The sequence below is a fragment of the Ylistrum balloti genome, unplaced genomic scaffold (assembly GCF_031769215.1).
Source record: "Ylistrum balloti isolate Yb309-2 unplaced genomic scaffold, AGI_CSIRO_Ybal_v1 Utg370946, whole genome shotgun sequence".
Taxonomy (NCBI): Eukaryota; Metazoa; Mollusca; class Bivalvia; order Pectinida; family Pectinidae; genus Ylistrum; species Ylistrum balloti.
In genome coordinates, this window is record NW_026782533.1 from 1,060,224 (window position 1) to 1,081,193 (window position 20,970).

General features: G+C 35.4%; 2 protein-coding genes across 2 annotated transcripts; both read right to left on the reverse strand.

Annotated features, from left to right (window-relative positions):
• Positions 1-3,030: 3,030 nt before the first annotated feature.
• Positions 3,031-17,513, reverse strand: LOC132559626 (snake venom 5'-nucleotidase-like). The gene is made up of 8 exons (XM_060224259.1): positions 17,178-17,513; positions 9,045-9,258; positions 8,236-8,421; positions 7,039-7,236; positions 4,736-4,987; positions 4,428-4,583; positions 3,614-3,817; positions 3,031-3,224 (listed from the first exon to the last, which is right to left on the reverse strand). Exons 1-8 carry the CDS (start codon positions 17,511-17,513, stop codon positions 3,031-3,033), a joined length of 1,740 nt encoding a protein of 579 aa, XP_060080242.1.
• A 1,573-nt stretch (positions 17,514-19,086) lies between these two features.
• Positions 19,087-20,502, reverse strand: LOC132559627 (uncharacterized). Its single transcript, XM_060224260.1, has one exon. The coding sequence runs from the start codon at positions 20,500-20,502 to the stop codon at positions 19,087-19,089; it is 1,416 nt and encodes a 471-aa protein (XP_060080243.1).
• Between the last annotated feature and the right edge of the window lie 468 nt (positions 20,503-20,970).

A 20,970-nucleotide genomic window follows, 5' to 3' on the forward strand; every position in this document is an offset into this window, starting at 1 on the left:
TGACCAAAGTTTACAAAGCAGGTGTGGTTAGTGCAGACGAAAATGCTTATGATTTTGTAAACATTTGTTATTTTTCTTGTTGCTTTTGAGAGGCTGCGATACGTTCGTATAGTGCCTATACCCTAAATATCAATAGTCCTACTGAAGGCTTTCGGCAGGACATCCCACCTAGTCATATTATATTGACACTAGCAAACCAGACGTTACACTATCACAACGCCCAGCTTCAGCAAGCTGTAGTGATAACATAAAGCTTTCAACAATGGAGAAACACCTATATATCAAGAAGTGAGTCGGTGCCAAGGCAGTAATTAGGAAATAGACAACTCTTAAAAAAAAAATTGAGAGAGACGAAATAAGATTCCAACGTTAGTCGCCAGCTACGGTTATACATTGGAGGATAAGAGGTTCAACTCTTACCTGTAGGACAGTAAAGTTACAGTACTGTCCCTTATTTGATCACAATAGACGAGTAGTATGGATATACAGTTACCAAAATCAATTGTTTGGAAAATTCTGGTTCAATAGTTTACGATAAAAATACCTATACTCAAATTGTCTTTTAATTTTTCCATTTTATCAATGTAACTACATTCACATTAAAAAGTGTTCATAAAAACCGGTATCTTAAGCGCCTGCGTGTTCAGTATAATCAGCCTGCTCTCTCTAGAACCCTGTTTTTCTTCGTCAACTCCGAGATGTTGCTTGAACTTTTATTTACTTCAGGTATTAAATCCGGATGAATATACTCTAAATGCATCAATAACAAATAACTATATACCACAATGATATTCTTTATTTTCTAGTTTGGAGTCGTTGCCGTCGTTATTTTCGTGTACAGTATGTGGTATATATTTCTCCATAATATCATGTACAGTGTATACCGGTTTGCTCTATCTGTCACAAAATCGTTACCAAAAGTTTTAAAAAACCTGTTTTTTGGATTCCGTGTATATCATTTCAATTCATGCCCTAAACTTTTTAGGATTTCAAGGGCAAATTTCATACAATAGCCCTTGGAATACCCCGATTTTAAAAATTAAGTAACAAGATATTGCACATGTCCGTCACAGATGTGCATGTTGCGTAATTTTAGCATGCACCACTTTACACTGTCACTCAGATGTCATCAGTGTTTCTCATGAGAATCGGTTATCTAATATGTCAAACGAACATTTGTACCTTTTTACCTTTTCATATATAGCTTGATGTATTATTCTTATGTGAAACAACTCCAGACTGTCATTGTCAATAGGACATGACAGTTTTCTTTTTTCATCAAATGGAACCCATTTTCAGGTCTTCTCCAATTAAGTAAATAAAGAATAGTTTTGAAACACCATCTAATGTTACGTAGCCTTACATTTTCGCCAACACAGCTAACGCGTCCTCCTAAAGCTTTTAATAGCGTTTCATGTTAATAAGCAGCACGCTGACAAACTTGTTTCAGTTTGATATTGTTCCACAGAAGTCATGAATGTTATATATAAACAAGGAAACGATTACGTTTTACGAATAAACATCTTTTAGAAATCGAGATAAAACATTACAATAGAATATACCTCTCTGGTTTTACAATATAATACAGTACATAATAAAGGATTTATAGACACAAAGTATCCCAGTGTTACCAAGAACTCATTTGTGTATCATGTGACAATGTTTATTCAGACACAAAGCAATGGACACCGATTCCCTCTCAGTTTACAACCAAGACACATTCGTTCATACATGTACACCACGATAAAAGAAAAGTTACTCAAAATGTCTCTCATATCTTGAAAATGGTTATAAATTGATTATTTAAAAATAATGTGTAATGTGAATACTATGAAAAATTTGATTATTTAAAAATAATGTGTCATGTGAATATTATAAGAAAGTATGTGTAATTCTGGTGTAAGTGATATGAATGAAGTAAGAAAGCCTTCCTGCGCGAAGACATTGTATGTCATATCGTTGTATCTTTTCCGGGAATAACAATAAAAAAAGATAAATTGATTGCTTTTAAACATAACAGACAAAAATCATTCACAGAAAACAATAGTATCTCAATTGGAAATGCTGATGGTTTGAGAGCTAATAGATTTCATTTTCAAAAACAGATGAATTGATTTTCATGCAAAATTAGAATATTATTTATGAGGGTGAAGTGAGTTTGGTTGTCTATCATAGTAGTGTTGACATGCTGTACATAGATATCTTAGTATAACTGATGAGCTTCATCTGTAATTTATAGTCCCGTCAGGAAATTACAACCCAATCAGGACGTAAACAGCTTTGATAAATCTGCTTGTAACAAGTACTAACTGGACACAGAAAATCAAATACCGTTAAAACTAACCAAATCAATATGAAGATCTACATGAATGATTTTAAAACTACATTAATTACAGATTTTACGTAGAATTAGAATTATGACCATGCTTGAGATCAAAACAGTTCCTAGACCTTTAAGCTCTAGCGCAACGAACAAACCGAGCCATGACAATAAGGACTTCAACAAAAGTAAGATGAGCTGTTTTGTTTCCTAAAGTTCGCCAGTTTTGCAATGATGAACCGTTCGCATACATATAAAAGATAAAATAAACAAATGACAACTCTTATTTTTTTTTTTTTTTTTGGGGGGGGGGGGGGGGGGTGTATTAATTCTAGAGCCTACGTAATCCTTGTGAATTATTTTACAAATACTGATTTTGAGCAGTTCAAACAAATATATACTACAGTTAGAGACAGAAATATTCCTAGTTAGTCAGGCCACCTATTATTCTCTGTGCCCAATCCAATTTCAATCAACAAGAGGTACAGCATACTGAAACAGCGCAATGGCTATGCTTAAGCTACAGAAACATATAATCCTCCTAACAAATAAGCTAAGAGCAGAGGGGGGAATTTCCCGACAAAACGTTGCTGCTTTTAATTCATAATCTTTGTTTAGTTTCGTCATCATAAAAATCAATATAGTTCTTGACTTGAAGCAGGCTTTTAACACATTTGGTGATACATAGATACATAGACATCAAAACTAAATCATCTTGTCAATACGCTTTGCAAAATAACTACGGTGATCAATGTAAGCAAGCTTGCTGAACGAGTGGCAATTCCCGCCCCGACACACTGCTCAATTTCAGTTCCGTTTATGAACTTAATCCTCCCCTCTAGTCCGTGATAAAGTGGCGAAATTTCCTGGATATACTCCGTCATTACGTCTGAATCAAGGTCACCTATCATGAATAAGAAAAAAATGTTAATATTAGCTTTGTATTTTGAATGGTAGGAAAGTAATCCTCTAACATTTTTATTTTGATATGATTGGTTTTCTTTATTTCGAGATACAATGATAAATCGATATGAGGAATCTATGATAATGATGCTCAAATTTGAAAATATATTGCACTTTGATTCTAGAAAAAGTGTCTTGTACATTTAGCTAAAATAGGTGTAACAACAGATATACATGTTTCAGTGAAATGAAATAAAATTATAAGTACAATTTTATTTTTTATGTATTCATCAACGTCATGAAGCTATATCGAATCGTTATTTGCATCAGACACACGTACAAGCTAAAGACACCATCTTTTCATTTCATTTTCTTTTCATTTGATCTTACCAGAAATGTGCTCCTGTTCTGCGTTGTCCCTGATGACGTCATATCCGTCCCCTCCTTGTACAATGAAGTTAGATAAGATAATTCTGTACATTTTTGTGTCGTCAAGCGGAAGGTATTCTGGTATTGTACAGTCCGAACACAGGGCATGAACATCCACCACCCGCCTTCCGACTTCCTTCTTGAGGTCATATGTTACTCGAAGACCTAAACAGATAAAGACATGCGTCTCATTATAGAGCGCTATGAACGATTCCATAATATCCTTATTTCTATTGATATTTAGATATTTTGTGCAGTGTGATTGAGTAACGAAGAGTAATTGTAAGAAATATCTTTTACAAAGACAATAGGTATTCGATTTAACAAATTAAATATGGGAAATTTGTGGGCCTTTTTTTGTTGTAACCTTCTGATGTTGCAAGTCCACTCTATAGTATTTACAGTCGTCATACGGTAACAGTGTCTACATATACAGCGCTGTCACACTGGAATGCCATAAGCAGCAATCCTCTGCCGATAACATTATACTAAAAACAGGCTAGTCAACACTTCAACAACAAAATTTTGAAATACTAGGCTAGTGCACCTCCTCATCAAGATTTTGACCATTTTGTCACTTAGAATTCTCTGCGGCCACCTCGTAGGCTCTCAGATTTCGACATGTGTTATTAGAAGGAGGAAACAGCTATATGATGCAGATATCATTATTTGTCTCTACCGTATTGAATTCTTAATTTGTAGTCAATGGTGCTATCCATCTATGTGTCTTTTGTATAGAGACTGGTTTACCATAGTCAGTGGAAAAAACTATTACCTGAAACCTGGAGGAAGCGACCGGATGGATCAACTGTGTTCCAGCGGCTCACACTGTTCTCTAAAGCTGCGCGCAAATGGCGCCCCTGAAGGCGAATTGTCTCCAAAGTGTTCCTGAATGGTTGAACTTCGATGATATTGGCAAACGTGATGTTACCTGTGTTATAACGATTGGCGTGTTTTATGACAGATAAAAGTAGGTAACACTTATATTTCAGATCAATATGAGAATAAATGATAATTATTACATGTATGATACTAGGTCCATCGACTATTATCTACTTTCACCCCAAATATTTCATCTGTTACCTTGGTCGAAGGACGAGCGAATGGAACCGGAATTAACAAGCGCAATGAAGATCCTGGACGTCGCTAATGAGTCGGCGTGTCGGAGATTTTGATAAACCATGGCATCCGCAATCATGTTTCCCATGTTACACTCTTGTCGTCTGCACACCAGTCTGTCTCCCTCCATTCTAACCAATGAACGACCAGCTACCTTATTTTGGAAGGCGATGATTTCAGGCCTATATATGTCAAGTAGGACTTTGGCTGCAGGGTCTGTAACGAACACGTTATAATATATATATTTCGTACCGAATTAATTATCAATTTAGTATCTATTGCTGACGAATTCTATGATAGGAGACCAAAATTTATCTTCCTCATAAAATTTCGATATATAGCTCTTGGAAATATCAACCTTCTACAATATTCACCAAAGTTTTAATTAATAGACGATTACGTCAAAAACACTTCAAAAATGTCACTTGACTCAATCTATCAGCTGATTATTTCTAGCCATAAAAGACGTGTATCTCCCATAAAATATCTCAAAGTTTGAGATTGAAACATCAGTGATGCATTCACATTTGATATGCTTTTTAAACAACCTTACATATCTGAAATACCAAAAGGAGACAAAATTATGTGATTATCCAGAAACTGATTTTCAATTTTAAAAAAATACGTGCTTGTTCATGGTGAACTATTTCGTGTTGACTTTGTATGCTATGTTCTCATTTACATCGAACCCCAAGAGACATGATGTACAAACATCATGACAAACCTGACATTAGCGACAAGCGATGGTACGCCGGGACCATGCCATTGATCGGCCCGTACAAATAATTACAACAATATATGATAGACCCAGACAAAAAAGCTTACATCAGACCTCTACAGACCTGATGACCGATCAATGAAAGCTCAATGGCGACTTGTAATTACATTGTATTTGTCGTCTTTTATGATTTTCTGGGAACAATGAAAACATAAGATACATCTATTACAATTATGAGTCTACTGGTAATCAAAGCACAAAATGTAATCTTCTTTTGTCGACGGAATCACTTAGAAGGTTAATGAGTATTGCTATATTTGTATTCTAAATCAATGATATTTTTAATTATGCCATAACGTTCCCGTTTTTTCCACTACCGCGTTTTCAATCTGATGGATGTTTGGTTGACTGAAAGCTGAACTGACTACATAATCAACTTGATATGGAAATGAAGACAAAGAAAAACACTTTTACGTTCGTGGTTGTATCATACATTTATGACTCAATACTGGCACAAGCGATCAGATATATGAAATGAATATTCCTTGTATGTGTGAGCACATTATATGGGAATCTATATCAAAATATATTACAAGAGTCATATCTGAACCAAAAAAAGATATCCTGTTTAATAGTTGAGATCAACACTTTTAAAGCATATAATTTTATAATTTCAAGTCTAACCTTTTTGCAGATTTAAGATATAGAGAATGCATGGTCAGTGTCTTAAAACATAAGCTGTATTATGGCGAGGGTGAAGGAAGACAAAAGTGACGTGCCTTTGGCGAGACCCTTTTGTCTTTCTATCCCGAGCCAAAATGAAGCATATATTTTAAGATAGCAACCATGTATTCTATTTATCCTTCAACATCGATTAAAAATATCAGTCTACCACAATTTCAACAGCGTTGTTGTTCAATCTTTGTTTACTTTACGTGGACGTTACGCGGAAATTTACATGTAGTTCCAAGCGTCTATGAATATGGCAACGATTTTATGAATTTTCGTTAATATATCTGTTCAATGCAGTATATACAATAACTTGATTCAACAATTAGTTATACTATTAAACGTTAGATTTAAGTAAATTTAGAAGGGAATTCTGTTGATTTAATGCATGTATTAAAATAAATTGATTTTCCGTCACAGCGAAAATGTATGTGGCAGATGTATCCCAATGATAGCAGCCCCAGTTACAGGATAAATGTCTTATCTTTTAAAAAATTCTTTCAAACACTTACGTTTATGTTATTAATTGTGAAAAAGAAGGTTTTGTATAACAGTATATATGATAACTAATCGAAAAGCCATCCATTAGAGATTGCACGTATTGTTTTTTATAAACTTTTAAAACTATCAACACGTGTATCAAAAACACAATGTCAACATCTGCATCCTGCAAATCGGTCAAGGGAATTGTTTGAAATCTTTAAACAACCTGTGTATATTTTATGCTTTATCACCACCAATTCGAGGATGAAAGAACATGGGAGCAATTTGCGGTAAATCATGCAATAAATTGCAAATAAACATTCGATAAAATAACCACCTTTAGGCACACTTGAATCCAGAAGAACCGGATTCCCTGCATACTGAGTTATCTGTCCTTGGTCATCGAAAGTGACGTTAAGAACACCAAGGTATTTGCCGTAGGCGTAATCTTGAACGACCAGCACGGTGTTTCCATTCGTCTGTGTTATTACGGTAGGGTAGGCAGCTACAGGAAATTCGTTAGAAGGGGCGTCACCTAAAATATACATGTGTGTATCTAAAGGTTGATAGGGCAAATTATTTTTAGATTAATAACAGAGCTCATTGATTGGCGGTTAGTTTTTTTCACAATGCCGTTAAATTGCTTTCTAAATCTAATCGTTATATGTTCCCGCTACTGTGATTCTTCGTATTGTGAAAGACCACCAAAGATTTGATTTGAATTGATTTCACAGCTCGTTGTCAGCCAGGGTCATTGTATGTGATAGAATGCATCAGTAGTTGATGTGTTTCAGATTACGTAAAAGTGAAATACCTGTATACTATAGGGTGCTTTAAAATAACCAGTATACAGAAACGTGTTGTTTGCTTTCACAAAGAAAGGTGTTTTTGATTATCTGTATAAAGAAAGATGTTATGTTTATTTGTAAAGACAGATATTGCTGTGTTTACCACTATACAGAAACGTGTTGTTGTGCTTGTTTCTAAGGAAAGATGTTATATTTATCTGTACAGAAAAGCATTGCTGTGTTTACCTGTATACAAAAACGTGTTTTGTAATAAACTCTATACTAAACGAGGTCGTTGTGATTACCTGCGCAGGAAGGTGTTGTGTTTACTTGTAAACAAAATCGTGTTGTGTTTACTTGTATACAAAAATGTCTTTTTTCGTTTACTTTCTAAAGAAAGGTGTTGTATTTATCTGTACCGAAAATGATTGCTGTTTACCTGTATACAGAAATGTGTTTTGTGATTAACTGTATACCGAAAGAGGTTGTTGTGATTATCTATGCAGAAAAGTGTTGTGTTTACCTGTATACAGAAAAATTTAGTTTATCTTTTAAAAAAAGTGTTTCGTGTCTAGCTTTATGCAGAAAGGATTGATGTGTCAACTTGCACACAAAGGTGTTGTTGTGATTTCCTGTATATAGTGAGTTGTTGGGTTTACCTGTTTACAGAAAGATGTTGTGTTTAACTGCATTGAGAAAGACGTTAATGGGTGCACCTGTATAAAAAAAGGTTTTGTTTTCATTACCCGTATACAGAAAAGTGTTGCTGTGACCTCCTACTATGATGTCCAGTCCGTCCACTTCTGTCGCCATCTGTTTGTCCACTACGTATCCAGCGTGTCCAACAGCGATGATGATGTTAATACCTTGACCTTGGAGACGTGTCACCTCTGCCCTTACTGACGTGATTTCATCATTGAAGGTCAATGACCCTTATTGAAAAATAAAGGATGTTAAATGAGTTTCTATTTCATATGAGGAATAATGAAACTTTACACGATTGTCATCATGCCAAGCACAATATATTTGGCAATGTTTTTTTAATTCTGATGTAACGACAATAAATCCTGCCGACTTGACACGAATTTTCTTGATCTTTGAAATTTTTCACACCGACGAAGATATATTGACATAGTGCTCTATATCAGCTTAACTACACAGAATTGCGTGTTGTTTTTTCAGTAATGCAAGATCATAACATCGGGTACTTTATGTGACTTCGTGTTAAACTGCATATCATAAATAGACAATGATTGATAGCGTAAATACATTTCGTGTCCTCCATAATTTGAACTAAAGTTGTACTTCGTAAACATATCATAAAACAATATCATACACAAGAATAATGTATCACAAGTGAGCATACATAGCTACCTCCATAACCTTTCAATATATATTCTGGCATTTGAATAAATTTTGTTAATATTTCTATCTACATTTTGTACGGTATATTGACTATGGAACATACCTACAGCAACAGCAAAGCAATACTAATCCATATGTTTTTTTGTCTTTAATATTTCGATTGATAAATATCTAGTATAAATCTTACTACCTGGATTGGAAATAATTGTTGTGTCCTTGGTAGTGTACCCAATGACCCCGATTTGTTTCCCGCCGACAGACAGCACAGTGGATTTAGCATACTTTCCCTGAATGGAGGGTTCCATAGAGTCCTCTATGTTACTACTAAGGACAGGAAATGTTGTGTTGTCCAAGAAGGGGATAAGACCAGAGATACCCCGGTCAAACTCATGGTTACCGAGGGCCTGAAAATATTCCGATAGAGGAGGAATTCATCACTTCATTTTACAAAAACTTGGATGTTGTCATTACAGCATCTGAGCATCAGACGCTTACTCTTCTCGAACACCTGGCCTTATTCATTCTTGTATCTTTTCTTCCGCCTCCGTGCTGATGTTATTAGCCCTCATTGTTGAGATGCCTGTTTCTCTCTAATAAATTGTCTGCAAATGTTTACCGCCATTATTTCTTATTTGTTATTTTTATTCTATTTTTATACTGCCTTGAAAAATCTAAAGTCGAAGGTGTTCGACATATACCTCCTCCGTTGAACCCAATTTTTTTCATTTCGATACAAACAATTCAACCTTAACCCTTGCTTTTACTGTTTTAAAACCGACAAATACGTTCTTAAAACCGATAAATAAGTTTTTGAAAACCAACATTTTATGTTTCTTAAAAGCAGATAAATACGATTTTTAAAACCGATAAATATGATTTTTGAAACCGATAAATACTTTTTTTATAACCGACATATATGGTTTTAAAACTGACATATATGTGAACAAGTATATCAGTCGATATATCTTTACAAAATCATTTCATTTTCTGTGCGCCACAGGCAAACCCACTGCCGATGATTAAAATGCAACATGTGTGCACCATTTGTAATAGATATCTAAGACCTATTTTTACATCTGGCATACGAATGTTACTGGTGAGGCGAGAGGAATGCCGCTTCTAAACTCAATGACTGACCTTGTCTATCAGGAGAAAGAGAAACCTCAGTCGTCATTTCAAATGATAAATGTGAAAATTTAAAAGAAATTCAAGCGCCGATTCATAAAAAGAAACATATCAGATGTCAAGGAAACATTAATATTTTCTGTCTTGTGTACACGACAACCATGTAAACCCAGATTACATCAATGTAATGTGATGCTAACTAAAGAAGAATCAGGGCAGCGGAGATAAAACTGTTTTGATCTCCGTAGATACTGCGTAACAAACAATATAAAAGTTACAAAGTTATTTGACAACAAAGGTAAAATATTTAAAAGATTGTATGAACACAAGAAATTATTGTATATAAATTATCATTGAACCTTAAACCGACATACAATTCAAAGAATTCAAACATGTGCGAAAATTATGAGTCGTTGTGTTCAAACTTCACGATAGTATCTGTTTTTATTATCTTCCAAAAGTGTATAAAAAGAGATTCAAGACTGATCTGGATATCTAAGGAATATCTGTGGATGTTAGCATTCATTGGTAACTTATTCTCCACAGAAGCTAAGTTGCTTCACGTCTTGAACAAAACACATCTTTCACAGGAGAAGAAACTTGTTTTGAATACTTTATAACTCTTCTCGAATGTATGCATTTATTGTGTGTGATTGCCTTTTATTTTCATCAATGCTAAATACAACCTCGTACATTTATGCAAAAACGTGAAATCATTATATCTAGTTTGAAACGACCAATAATCTGTTTGGAGGTCATACAAAAATTGCTATTTGCGAAAGGTTAAAGTCTAAATGTTGTACCGAAAGATTGAAAAAAATAATTGTCTATCATGGATGTCTTTAAAAGAACTGAGTTCTAATTTTCCTTTTAGAGCAGTAAAATAACACTCCTTAAACATTCATTGTCAATAAAGCGCTTTTGACATAGTATATATCTTCGTCGGTATGAAACGTTTCAACGATCAAAACAATTCGTATCAAGTCGGCAGGATTGATTGTCGTTACATCAGAATAAAGGAACATTGCCAAATATATTGTGCACGGGATAAATAGAAAGGTGATTTGTTCTGATCAACCAGCTTGTGCTCTATATTGAAGGTGAGTCTAAAGGTAAACTGAATTGCTGTAGTAAATATACCGGTCTTCAAAGAAGGAACTTTTATACAGTCTTCGACAAAACACTTTCTTATTGACATAGCGAAATGCTTAAATGAAATGAAACAGTTTTATTAGTCCGGAGGAAATGGCATATGACTAAAGTAACATAATAAGATGACTAAATACAAGTTATCTTAACTAGTTCCAGATTACGTACGTTTTTCAAAATTTTCTTTTTTTCTTTTATATGATTATCTTTACGCCAATATATATTACACCAATACCGTACAAAAATTACTTCAACAATGTCAGATACCTTCAACAATGCCAGATACCTTCAACAATGTCAGATAACTTCAACAATGTCAGATACCTTCAACAATGTCAGATACCTTCAACAATGTCAAATACCTTCAACAATGTCAAATACCTTCAACAATGTCAGATAGCTTTGACAATATCAAATAACTTAAACTTCAACAATGTCAGATACCTTCAACAATGTCAGATACCTTCAACAATGTCAAATACCTTCAACAATGTCTGATAGCTTCAACAATGCCAGATAACTTCAACAATGTCAGATAACTTTAACAGTGTCAAATACCTCCAACAATGTCAGATAACTTCAACAATGCCAGATAACTTCAACAATGTCAGATAGCTTTGACAATATCAAATAACTTAAACAATATTTTCAACAATGCCAGATACCTTCAACAATGTCAGATACCTTCAACAATGTCAAATACCTTCAACAATGTCTGATAACTTCAACAATGCCAGATAACTTCAACAATGTCAGATAACTTTAACAGTGTCAAATACCTCCAACAATGTCAGATAACTTCAACAATGCCAGATAACTTCAACAATGTCAGATACCTTCAACAATGTCAGATACCTTCAACAATGTCAGATAGCTTTGACAATATCAAATAACTTAAACAATATTTTCAACAATGCTAGATACCTTTAACAATACCAGATACCTTCAACAATGCCAGATACCTTTAACAATACCAGATACCTTTAACAATGTCAGATAGCTTTGACAATATCAAATAACTTAAACAATATTTTCAACAATGCTAGATACCTTTAACAATACCAGATACCTTTAACAATGTCAGATAGCTTTGACAATATCAAATAACTTAAACAATATTTTCAACAATGCCAGATACCTTTAACAATACCAGATACCTTCAACAATGTCAGATAGCTTTGACAATATCAAATAACTTAAACTTCAACAATGCCAGATACCTTTAACAATACCAGATACCTTTAACAATACCAGATACCTTCAACAATGTCAGATACCTTCAACAATGTCAGATACCTTCAACAATGTCAAATACCTTCAACAATGCCAGATAACTTCAACAATGTCAGATAGCTTCAACAATGTCAGATAACTTCAACAATGTCAAATACCTTCAACAATGTCAGATACCTTCAACAATGTCAGATACCTTCAACAATGTCAGATACCTTCAACAGTGTCAGATACCTTCAACAATGTCAGATACCTTCAACAGTGTCAGATACCTTCAACAGTGTCAGATAACTTCAACAGTGTCAGAAAACTTCAACAATGTCAAATACCTTCAACAATGTCAGATACCTTCAACAATGTCAGATAGCTTCAACAATGTCAGATAACTTCAACAATGTCAAATACCTTCAACAATGTCTGATATCTTTACCTTGTCAGATACCTTCAACAATGTCAGATAACTTCAACAATGTCAAATACCTTCAACGATGTCAAATACCTTCAACAATGTCAGATAACTTCAACAATGTCAAATACCTTCAACAATGTCAGATAGCTTTGACAATATCAAATAACTTAAACAATATTTTCAACAATGCCAGATACCTTCAACAATGTCAGATACCTTCAACAGATATGACAATATCAAATAACTTAAACTTCAACAATGCCAGATACCTTTAACAATACCAGATACCTTCAACAATGCCAGATAACTTCAACAATGTCAGATAGCTTCAACAATGTCAGATAACTTCAACAATGTCAAATACCTTCAACAATGTCAGATACCTTCAACAATGTCAGATACCTTCAACAGTGTCAGATACCTTCAACAATGTCAGATACCTTCAACAGTGTCAGATACCTTCAACAGTGTCAGATAACTTCAACAGTGTCAGATAACTTCAACAATGTCAAATACCTTCAACAATGTCAGATACCTTCAACAATGTCAGATAGCTTCAACAATGTCAGATAACTTCAACAATGTCAAATACCTTCAACAATGTCAAATACCTTCAACAATGTCAGATAACTTTACCTTGTCAGATACCTTCAACAATGTCAGATAACTTCAACAATGTCAAATACCTTCAACAATGCCTGATAGCTTTGACAATATCAAATAACTTAAACAATATTTTCAACAATGTCAGATAGCTTCAACGATGTCAAATACCTTCAACAATGCCAGATACCTTTAACAATACCAGATACCTTCAACAATGTCAGATAACTTCAACAATGTTTTCAGCAATGCCAGATATCTTAAACAATGTCTTCCCGATGTCAGATAATCACCTTCAACAATGTCAGATACCTTCAACAGTGATAAGATACCTTTAACCTTGTCAGATACCTTCAACAAAGCTTTGACAATATCAAATAACTTAAACAATATTTTCAACAATGCCAGATACCTTTAACAATACCAGATAACTTCAACAATGCCAGATAACTTCAACAATGTTTTCAGCAATGCCAGATATCTTAAACAATGTCTTCCCGATGTCAGATAAGTTCATCAGTGTAAGATAATGTCAACAATGTCAGATACCTTCAACAGTGTCAGATAACTTCAACAATGTCAGATAACTTCAACAATGTCAGATAACTTCAACAATGTCTGATAGCTTTGACAATATCAAATAACTTAAACAATATTTTCAACAATGCCAGATACCTTCAACAATGTCAGATAACTTCAACAATGTCAGATACCTTCAACAATGTCAGATAACTTCAACAATGTCAGATACCTTCAACAGTGTCAGATACTTTTAACAGCGTCAGATAACTTCAATAATGTCTTCACAATGTCAGATAAGGTATTACATAAACATCGTACGAAATATCATACTTTGTACGATAGTAATCGGAAGGACCAACTTTTGTAATAACACCTGTAAACGAATATTACATTTCTGTTCCATTTTACTTGAAATTCGCCCTGTATAATTTATCTCTTCATACTAAACGCCCTTAATAGAGATATAATTTTCGAGCTTATGTCAGAAAAAAGCAAACAAATCCAGTTCAACGAGTTTTGCATTCCATAGCTATCCATTTCTCGACAATCTGATACCATTCCACCGTTTAGAATGGTATTATTGTGTGGTGTCTATATATGTCATGTTTACAAGTACACCGTGACATGCTGCACAATACCGATACCAATTTTAACCGATAGAAAAGACAAATTGCCGGTTTCCCCTCTCTTGCAGTCATAAATAAGTGGGTCAAAAGTTAAATAAAAAGAGCTGTCTTATTCCATTACAAGTACATAAACTTTGAATGACCTTCTTATAAAACTGATTTCGGGTACGTTGATACATAGGCACCAGTTTAAACAAAACAAACTGAACACAGTACAAAAATAGAAAAACAAAATGAAGGGTTTGACACAAATACGGCAAGTAAAATCGTTAAAGTTTGTATGATGATTAAATTTGTATTTCCCTGTCAATGTTTTTACCAATATCGTCAATTTTTTCACCAGAATGGAATTAACAATCACTATCTAACGTTCACTTAGATATGTATTGTTCAAACAGCTATGTTCTAGTGTATATTGATAGTAAGATAGGACTTATGATTTTCTTGTAACCTGCTTTAATATTAGACCCATATTCTCGTTAGTACCGTTGTGGGAACGCACCAAAGTTTTCACCAAACCGCACCGAACGATACTGTATCGTGCGTATGTGCAGTATATTGCCACAACTGTATCTTCCTTAAAAGACTTATCTTATTTTCATGGAATTTTAAGTTCTTTGATCTTGAATGTAGCAGAAGCACTTGGGTAAGGTATGATATGTAATGGTTTTTTTTCAATTATAATTCCACGCATATGTTAACGACAAATAATTTTACACAAGTAAACATGGTATAAATGTAGATACTGTTTATCACAGGTTTAAAAATCCGCAAATGTATTTCTTAAAAGGCAATATCTGCATGTGCAATATAAACACCCACATGTATAGGAAAGAGGTGGCATATGAAGGACGATGGATGAAACTTTTAATAGCATTTTTAACTCAACAACAATGTGTCTGTCATGATAAGATATTCATTGCGCGTTTACCATCACCTCGAGAATTACCGGGTCAATGCGTCCCACAGAGTCAACACAGATCAGTTCAATAGGATTCTATAACAATCCTACCTGAAGTTTGCTTCCAGTTAAAATTGAGAACACGAATACAAGCTGGTTCATTAGCATATCAATCCGGAATCGTGATCAGAGACGACGGTTTGAAGAGAGATATACTTGAACGTAAAAAGTAGGTTTTCTGAAATCAGTAAACAGATATTTTGGGGAAAAGGCATTATACTAACTAGGTACAAATAGCACTTACCTATTTTGCGGTATCCCGGATACTCGATGGCTAAGTACTGGTTGATTATATCTCGTTTAAGGTTAAGGGTAACGTGCTCCCATAACCAGACAAACGGCAATGTTGTTGATACACAGACGTCCGGTACTATTTATCATTAACAACAGAAATTCAGTTATCATACCACCTCATATATATGGTAGATGGACGAATCAGGCACTCAACCATACGAATCATGTAAAAATCGCTTTTCCATTTTTGAATATACTGGTCTTTTAAAATCTGTTTAACAGTCAACATTAACCATTCTACCTTTACATTTATAGTGCTTTGCGTATCCTATATATAGCTTAAACCACATTCATTCAAGATTTTTCTGATATATAACAGTCACAGACTAGTTATACCATTTCTAATGTTACTTTTATATAAAACAGTATATAAAATAGAAGAGTACTTGCAATCATGTGCCTGTAACAATTTAGACCAATAGGTAATCATGCGGACCTTTACATGATTATGTAAATGATTATGCGTAGATTTATTATTTATCAATTTGACACAGTAAGAAGTTGATTCACTTTTTAAAAGGACATGTGCATGTATACATGCACTTTCTGACTGCAATACTGAAGTATTAAGAGACAAAATATCAATAATTAATTGTTGATTTATAATGATACATCTGTAATATCTGTAAAAATCACAGGTAGATCCACAGGTAAAATATCTCAGGTAAATGCAGTACCTATAAGAAACAGATTATAATTACCCTCCCTTTGATGTTTCTACCCATTTCCATGGACATGTATGCGTTCCGGGAACACTCCGTAAAAAGTACACCACTACAAACAGATTGATGATTAAAGAGAGTAGAGACGTAGAGTCCAATGATCAAACTACATCATACAGCTGTTTTGTCCTTATAGGACTGCGTCAGTAATACTAAGGAACCGTGCCAGTGTACTATCGGATGAATTAACTCTTGAAGAACAAGCTTCGACGTGTGACAAAACAAATGCAAAACAAAACAATATCTCTCGTAGAGAGTGTGGAGGTTCGTTATAACTAACAATTGGCATTCAACACAACATCCACCAGAATATATTTAACATCAATAACTGGTATACGTCAAATTCAATTTGAAAAGTATATGTCGAGAAGATTCGTTCAATCATTAAGTTTTTTTTATTCCAAGTTGAAACGGCATGAATCTTTATAAAACTGTCAGTATTATACTCTATACAATCAAATAAAGATGATGTTTTTGATGATACTTGAATATTTACAATGCATTTGAACTTACAGAACTTTCATAACGGTAGTTTGATCGTTGTGTGTTTTACCGTTTGATGGCCCTAATGAACTTTTATGTGTTGACGGGCTGTTAAAAATGTAATAATAATAATAATGATAATAATAATAATAACAATACGTAATTTGACATGCAATTCTACAAATTTCATACTTACCATAGCATCATAGCCTAGAAAGTTTGCAAAGAAGCCGCTGAGTGCTCCGCCAAATTGGTTGAACCAGATGGTACCTTGATACATATCTCCTCCATCCAGTAAGATTGTATTAGGTACAGCAGCTCGGAACTCCTCAATCTTTGTCTTCAGACGGCCAAGTCCTCCGTAACAATTGTTATCAGAACAACTTCCACTGTACTTATTGGTTTCCTCATAACGTGCATGTATATCATTTGTGTGCAACACCGTCAGGTTGAACGCGGATGACAGACAGACATTGACGAGAAGACACACTGCTAGGATACAAACGGACGCAAAACATCTATCTCCACTCATGATGGGCAATGATTGCTCAATTTGAATTAAATGATTGCAACAACGGCAGATATTCTTACTTCAATAACACCAGTGACAGTGTTAGCTCGGCAACTCTAAAACACTTTTACGAAAATAAGATTCTAAAATATGTAGCGTACAACTGCTTAATTTCCGCGATATACAACAAAATAACGTGCGTTATATTTGTGTAGGATATATTCTAGTGTCTGACACCGCCTCCCGTTCCACGTTAATGAAGATATTTCTGTCATTCCACGAATGAATTTTACAGGTGACACTTGTAAATCCTGTTACACATATTTAGTTCCCGGCTATATTGAGTAAAACTTGTTCTAGGCATGAAATGATGTAAATGGAATCCACCATAAGCATTACAGCGCCTATATATTAAAGAATAGTTTGAGCTCACAAACCTACAGTGCAAGTCAAATATTTACCGCGAGTCCAGCTACTCCACGTGGTAATAGCTCGAGAAATGAAGTGTATTTACATAGGTTTAATGATAATATGTCCTCTATCAGTCTATTCATCCATACATGCGTGAAAGTAGGCAGGTCCAATTATAACACACACACACACACCAGTTTACACACGAGCAATCACTAAGCTCAGGTGAACATCCCAATTGTGTCTTGCACAATGATTGGTCAATTTTTTTTTGGTTGTATTTCCTCCTGTTCTTAGAAAATGTGAAAATAAAAGACTAGCCATTACTTTTGTGACTTGTCCAGCGGATATCAAGTTGTTTGAAAAGACCCGAGTCTAGTTATAACAACTCATTTAGAGATGCCCCGGGGGGAAATTCATTCATTTCGTTCTACGTTGTGAATTGATGAACAAACATACCTGAGGCAGCAATAACTGATAGAGGAAATGGCAAACAGCAATGACGCACTAGTGCGGTTTAGGAATTTAACAGAGAAATTTCTATGAATATGTATAACATTATCCACTAGAAACAGATTAATCACTATATTATATCTAAAAGCAAAATCTCTTTAACAAAAAGTGGATATATAGATACAAAATGTATATATTATAGTATTAAGCGTATTTAAACAATTAAACATTTTTAGAAAGTAAAAAAAAAAAAAAAAAATGTCCTGTTGTATTTTTATATCAATGTACGTCTTAACAGGTGACTAATTATTAGGGCCATTGTTTCATCAAACCTCAGCCATCCACTGCAATAACCACACCGGACTCCAAACATGTCGGCATTGTACATTGCATCCTCTTTCGTTATATTTTTTAACATCAGACATTGCTGTAATCATTACATCAAAAAAAATAGTTCAATACTGGTCTATAAGGAATTAAAAATGATCAGCACATTTATATCCCTAATCACTGTACATTTTGTATGCCTACAGAAGTTGAACCTGTCCATGACCTCAACCTGTCAATTAAGTGCTTAATTATCACAACTATACCAAAATAAAACATAACTGACTAGACTTGGTCATATATAAAACAACTAAATTAAGCTAAACTACCAAATTGTCAACACAAACTATTATTAATGGATAATATGTCAATGAGTCACTCGCGTGCAGTACACTCAATGAGTCTATATCCTTACAAAGTCATCAAGGTATTTTGGTTTCCTACTCTCGCGTCCCGACCGCGTTCGGATCTCGTTTTTCGCGACCTTTGGCACATCCCTTGGAGGGTTAACACATTTTGTGCTACTGTCTCTTCTTGGACTACACGGCGCGTATCCTGAACCGATCGCGTCTGGTGCTACATGTATCTTTGGGTTTTGGTTTCCTGGCACTAAACTGTATGGCTGCGCGACCTTTGGTTCATTCGCGACGATTTTGTGCGGTTCTTCACGCGTTCTCATGAGGTGTTCTGTATTGCGCCTGTATTCTCTCGCGCTGTCGCCTGCTTTGACGATATATGATCGTGGTGTTCTTGCTTTCCCTACAACTTCGGCAGGTTTCCACCCTGAAGGGGTTTGAATACGAATCGCGTCACCAGGTCCGATTTCTTTCCTGTCCTTCGTATTCCAGTCATAATAATATTTCTGCTGTTGGCGGTGAGCCACAAGTTTTGATGTCACCTTACTCGGGTCAGAAACTTGAGGTTTCCGGAGATTCGGTGTAATAGGTAAGAGAGTCTTCCCTCGTCTTCCCATCAGTCTCTGCATTGGAGAACCTGTCTCCTCATCGCGCGGTGTGTTACGTAGTTCTAACAAACTCAAATATATGTCATCCCCGCATTCTGTGCATTTCTTTATGATGTTTTTTACCATTTGGACTGCCTTCCCCGCCAATCCGTTTGCCTGCTGATGTAATGGAGATGACATAAGGTGGTTGATTCCATAGACAGACGTGAATGCCTTGAATTCTGCGCTCGAATACTGTGGACCATTGTCGCTGACTAGAGTGTCCATGATTCCGTAACGGGCAATGTTTTCCTTCATGTGTCTAATGACTGTACTTGTCCTAGTATCTTTAAGTGGTGCTACCTCAATGAAATTGGAATAATAGTCAACTAGCACCAGGTAGGTTTTGCCATTGAGCTCGCAAAGATCGGTCCCTACCTTGCTCCATGGGAGTGATGGCACAGGGTGGATTATCATCGGTTCCCTGGGCATCTTGTTCCTGTACGTGAGACATGCACTGCATCTACCTACAACGTCCTCTATCTGCTTATTCATGCCAGGCCAAAAAACTAATTCCCTGGCTCTCTGTTTGCATTTGACGATCCCCAAGTGTGAACTATGAATTGTTTTGAGGGTTGCCGCCCTCAGGTCAGTAGGAATGCACACACGTTCCCCACGATATACAACTCCGTTGTATGTAGAAAGTTCGTCACGATAGTCCCAGAATGGTAGTGCTTCAAAAGGCACATCTCCCTTATCCTGTGGCCAACCCTGGCATATGACTTGTTTGAGGACCTTGAACTGGTTGTCCTCTCGGGTTGCCTTGGCAATCGTGTCATGGTTACCACACGATAGAGCCTCTACAGTCAGAACCATCATTTCATCGTCGATTGGCTTTTCACCGACCTCATCTAACGGTAGTCTGCTGAGACAGTCAGCTAGTCCTATGTGTTTTCCTTGAACATATGTCAACTCAAACTCATATGGCTGTAATTTGAGTAGCATCTTTTGCAAACGCATCGGCGCCTTGTGTATCGGTTTCCGCATAATGTTTCAAGCGGCTTATGATCCGATTCAATGGTAACGTCAGATTTTCCGTACAGCAGTTTGTGAAACCGTTCGCAACCGAAAACTACCGCTAGCATCTCTTTCTCAATTTGCGCGTAACGCTGTTCAGCTGGTGTGAGGGCTCTTGATGCGTATGCCACAACTCCATCCTCTTGAATGATCGCTGCGCCCAATCCTTTCATAGACGCGTCTACAGTCACTCTTACCGGTTTGTGTACATCATAGTACCTCAATACCTTTGTTGAAGTTAGCGTGTTCTTTATGTTCTGGAACGCT

Bases quoted from the DNA above. Each gene is read 5' to 3' on its own strand.
- LOC132559626 (XM_060224259.1), bottom strand. From the start codon at position 17,513: ATGAGTGGAGATAGATGTTTTGCGTCCGTTTGTATCCTAGCAGTGTGT. The intron at 4,988-7,038 runs GTGGTTATTTTA...TGTTCGTTACAG, and splicing joins GGATTCAAGTGTGCCTAAAG to ACCCTGCAGCCAAAGTCCTA. The intron at 3,818-4,427 runs GTAATAGTTTTT...TTATCTGTTTAG, and splicing joins TCGCTTCCTCCAGGTTTCAG to GTCTTCGAGTAACATATGAC.
- LOC132559627 (XM_060224260.1), bottom strand. From the start codon at position 20,502: ATGGTTCTGACTGTAGAGGCTCTATCGTGTGGTAACCATGACACGATT.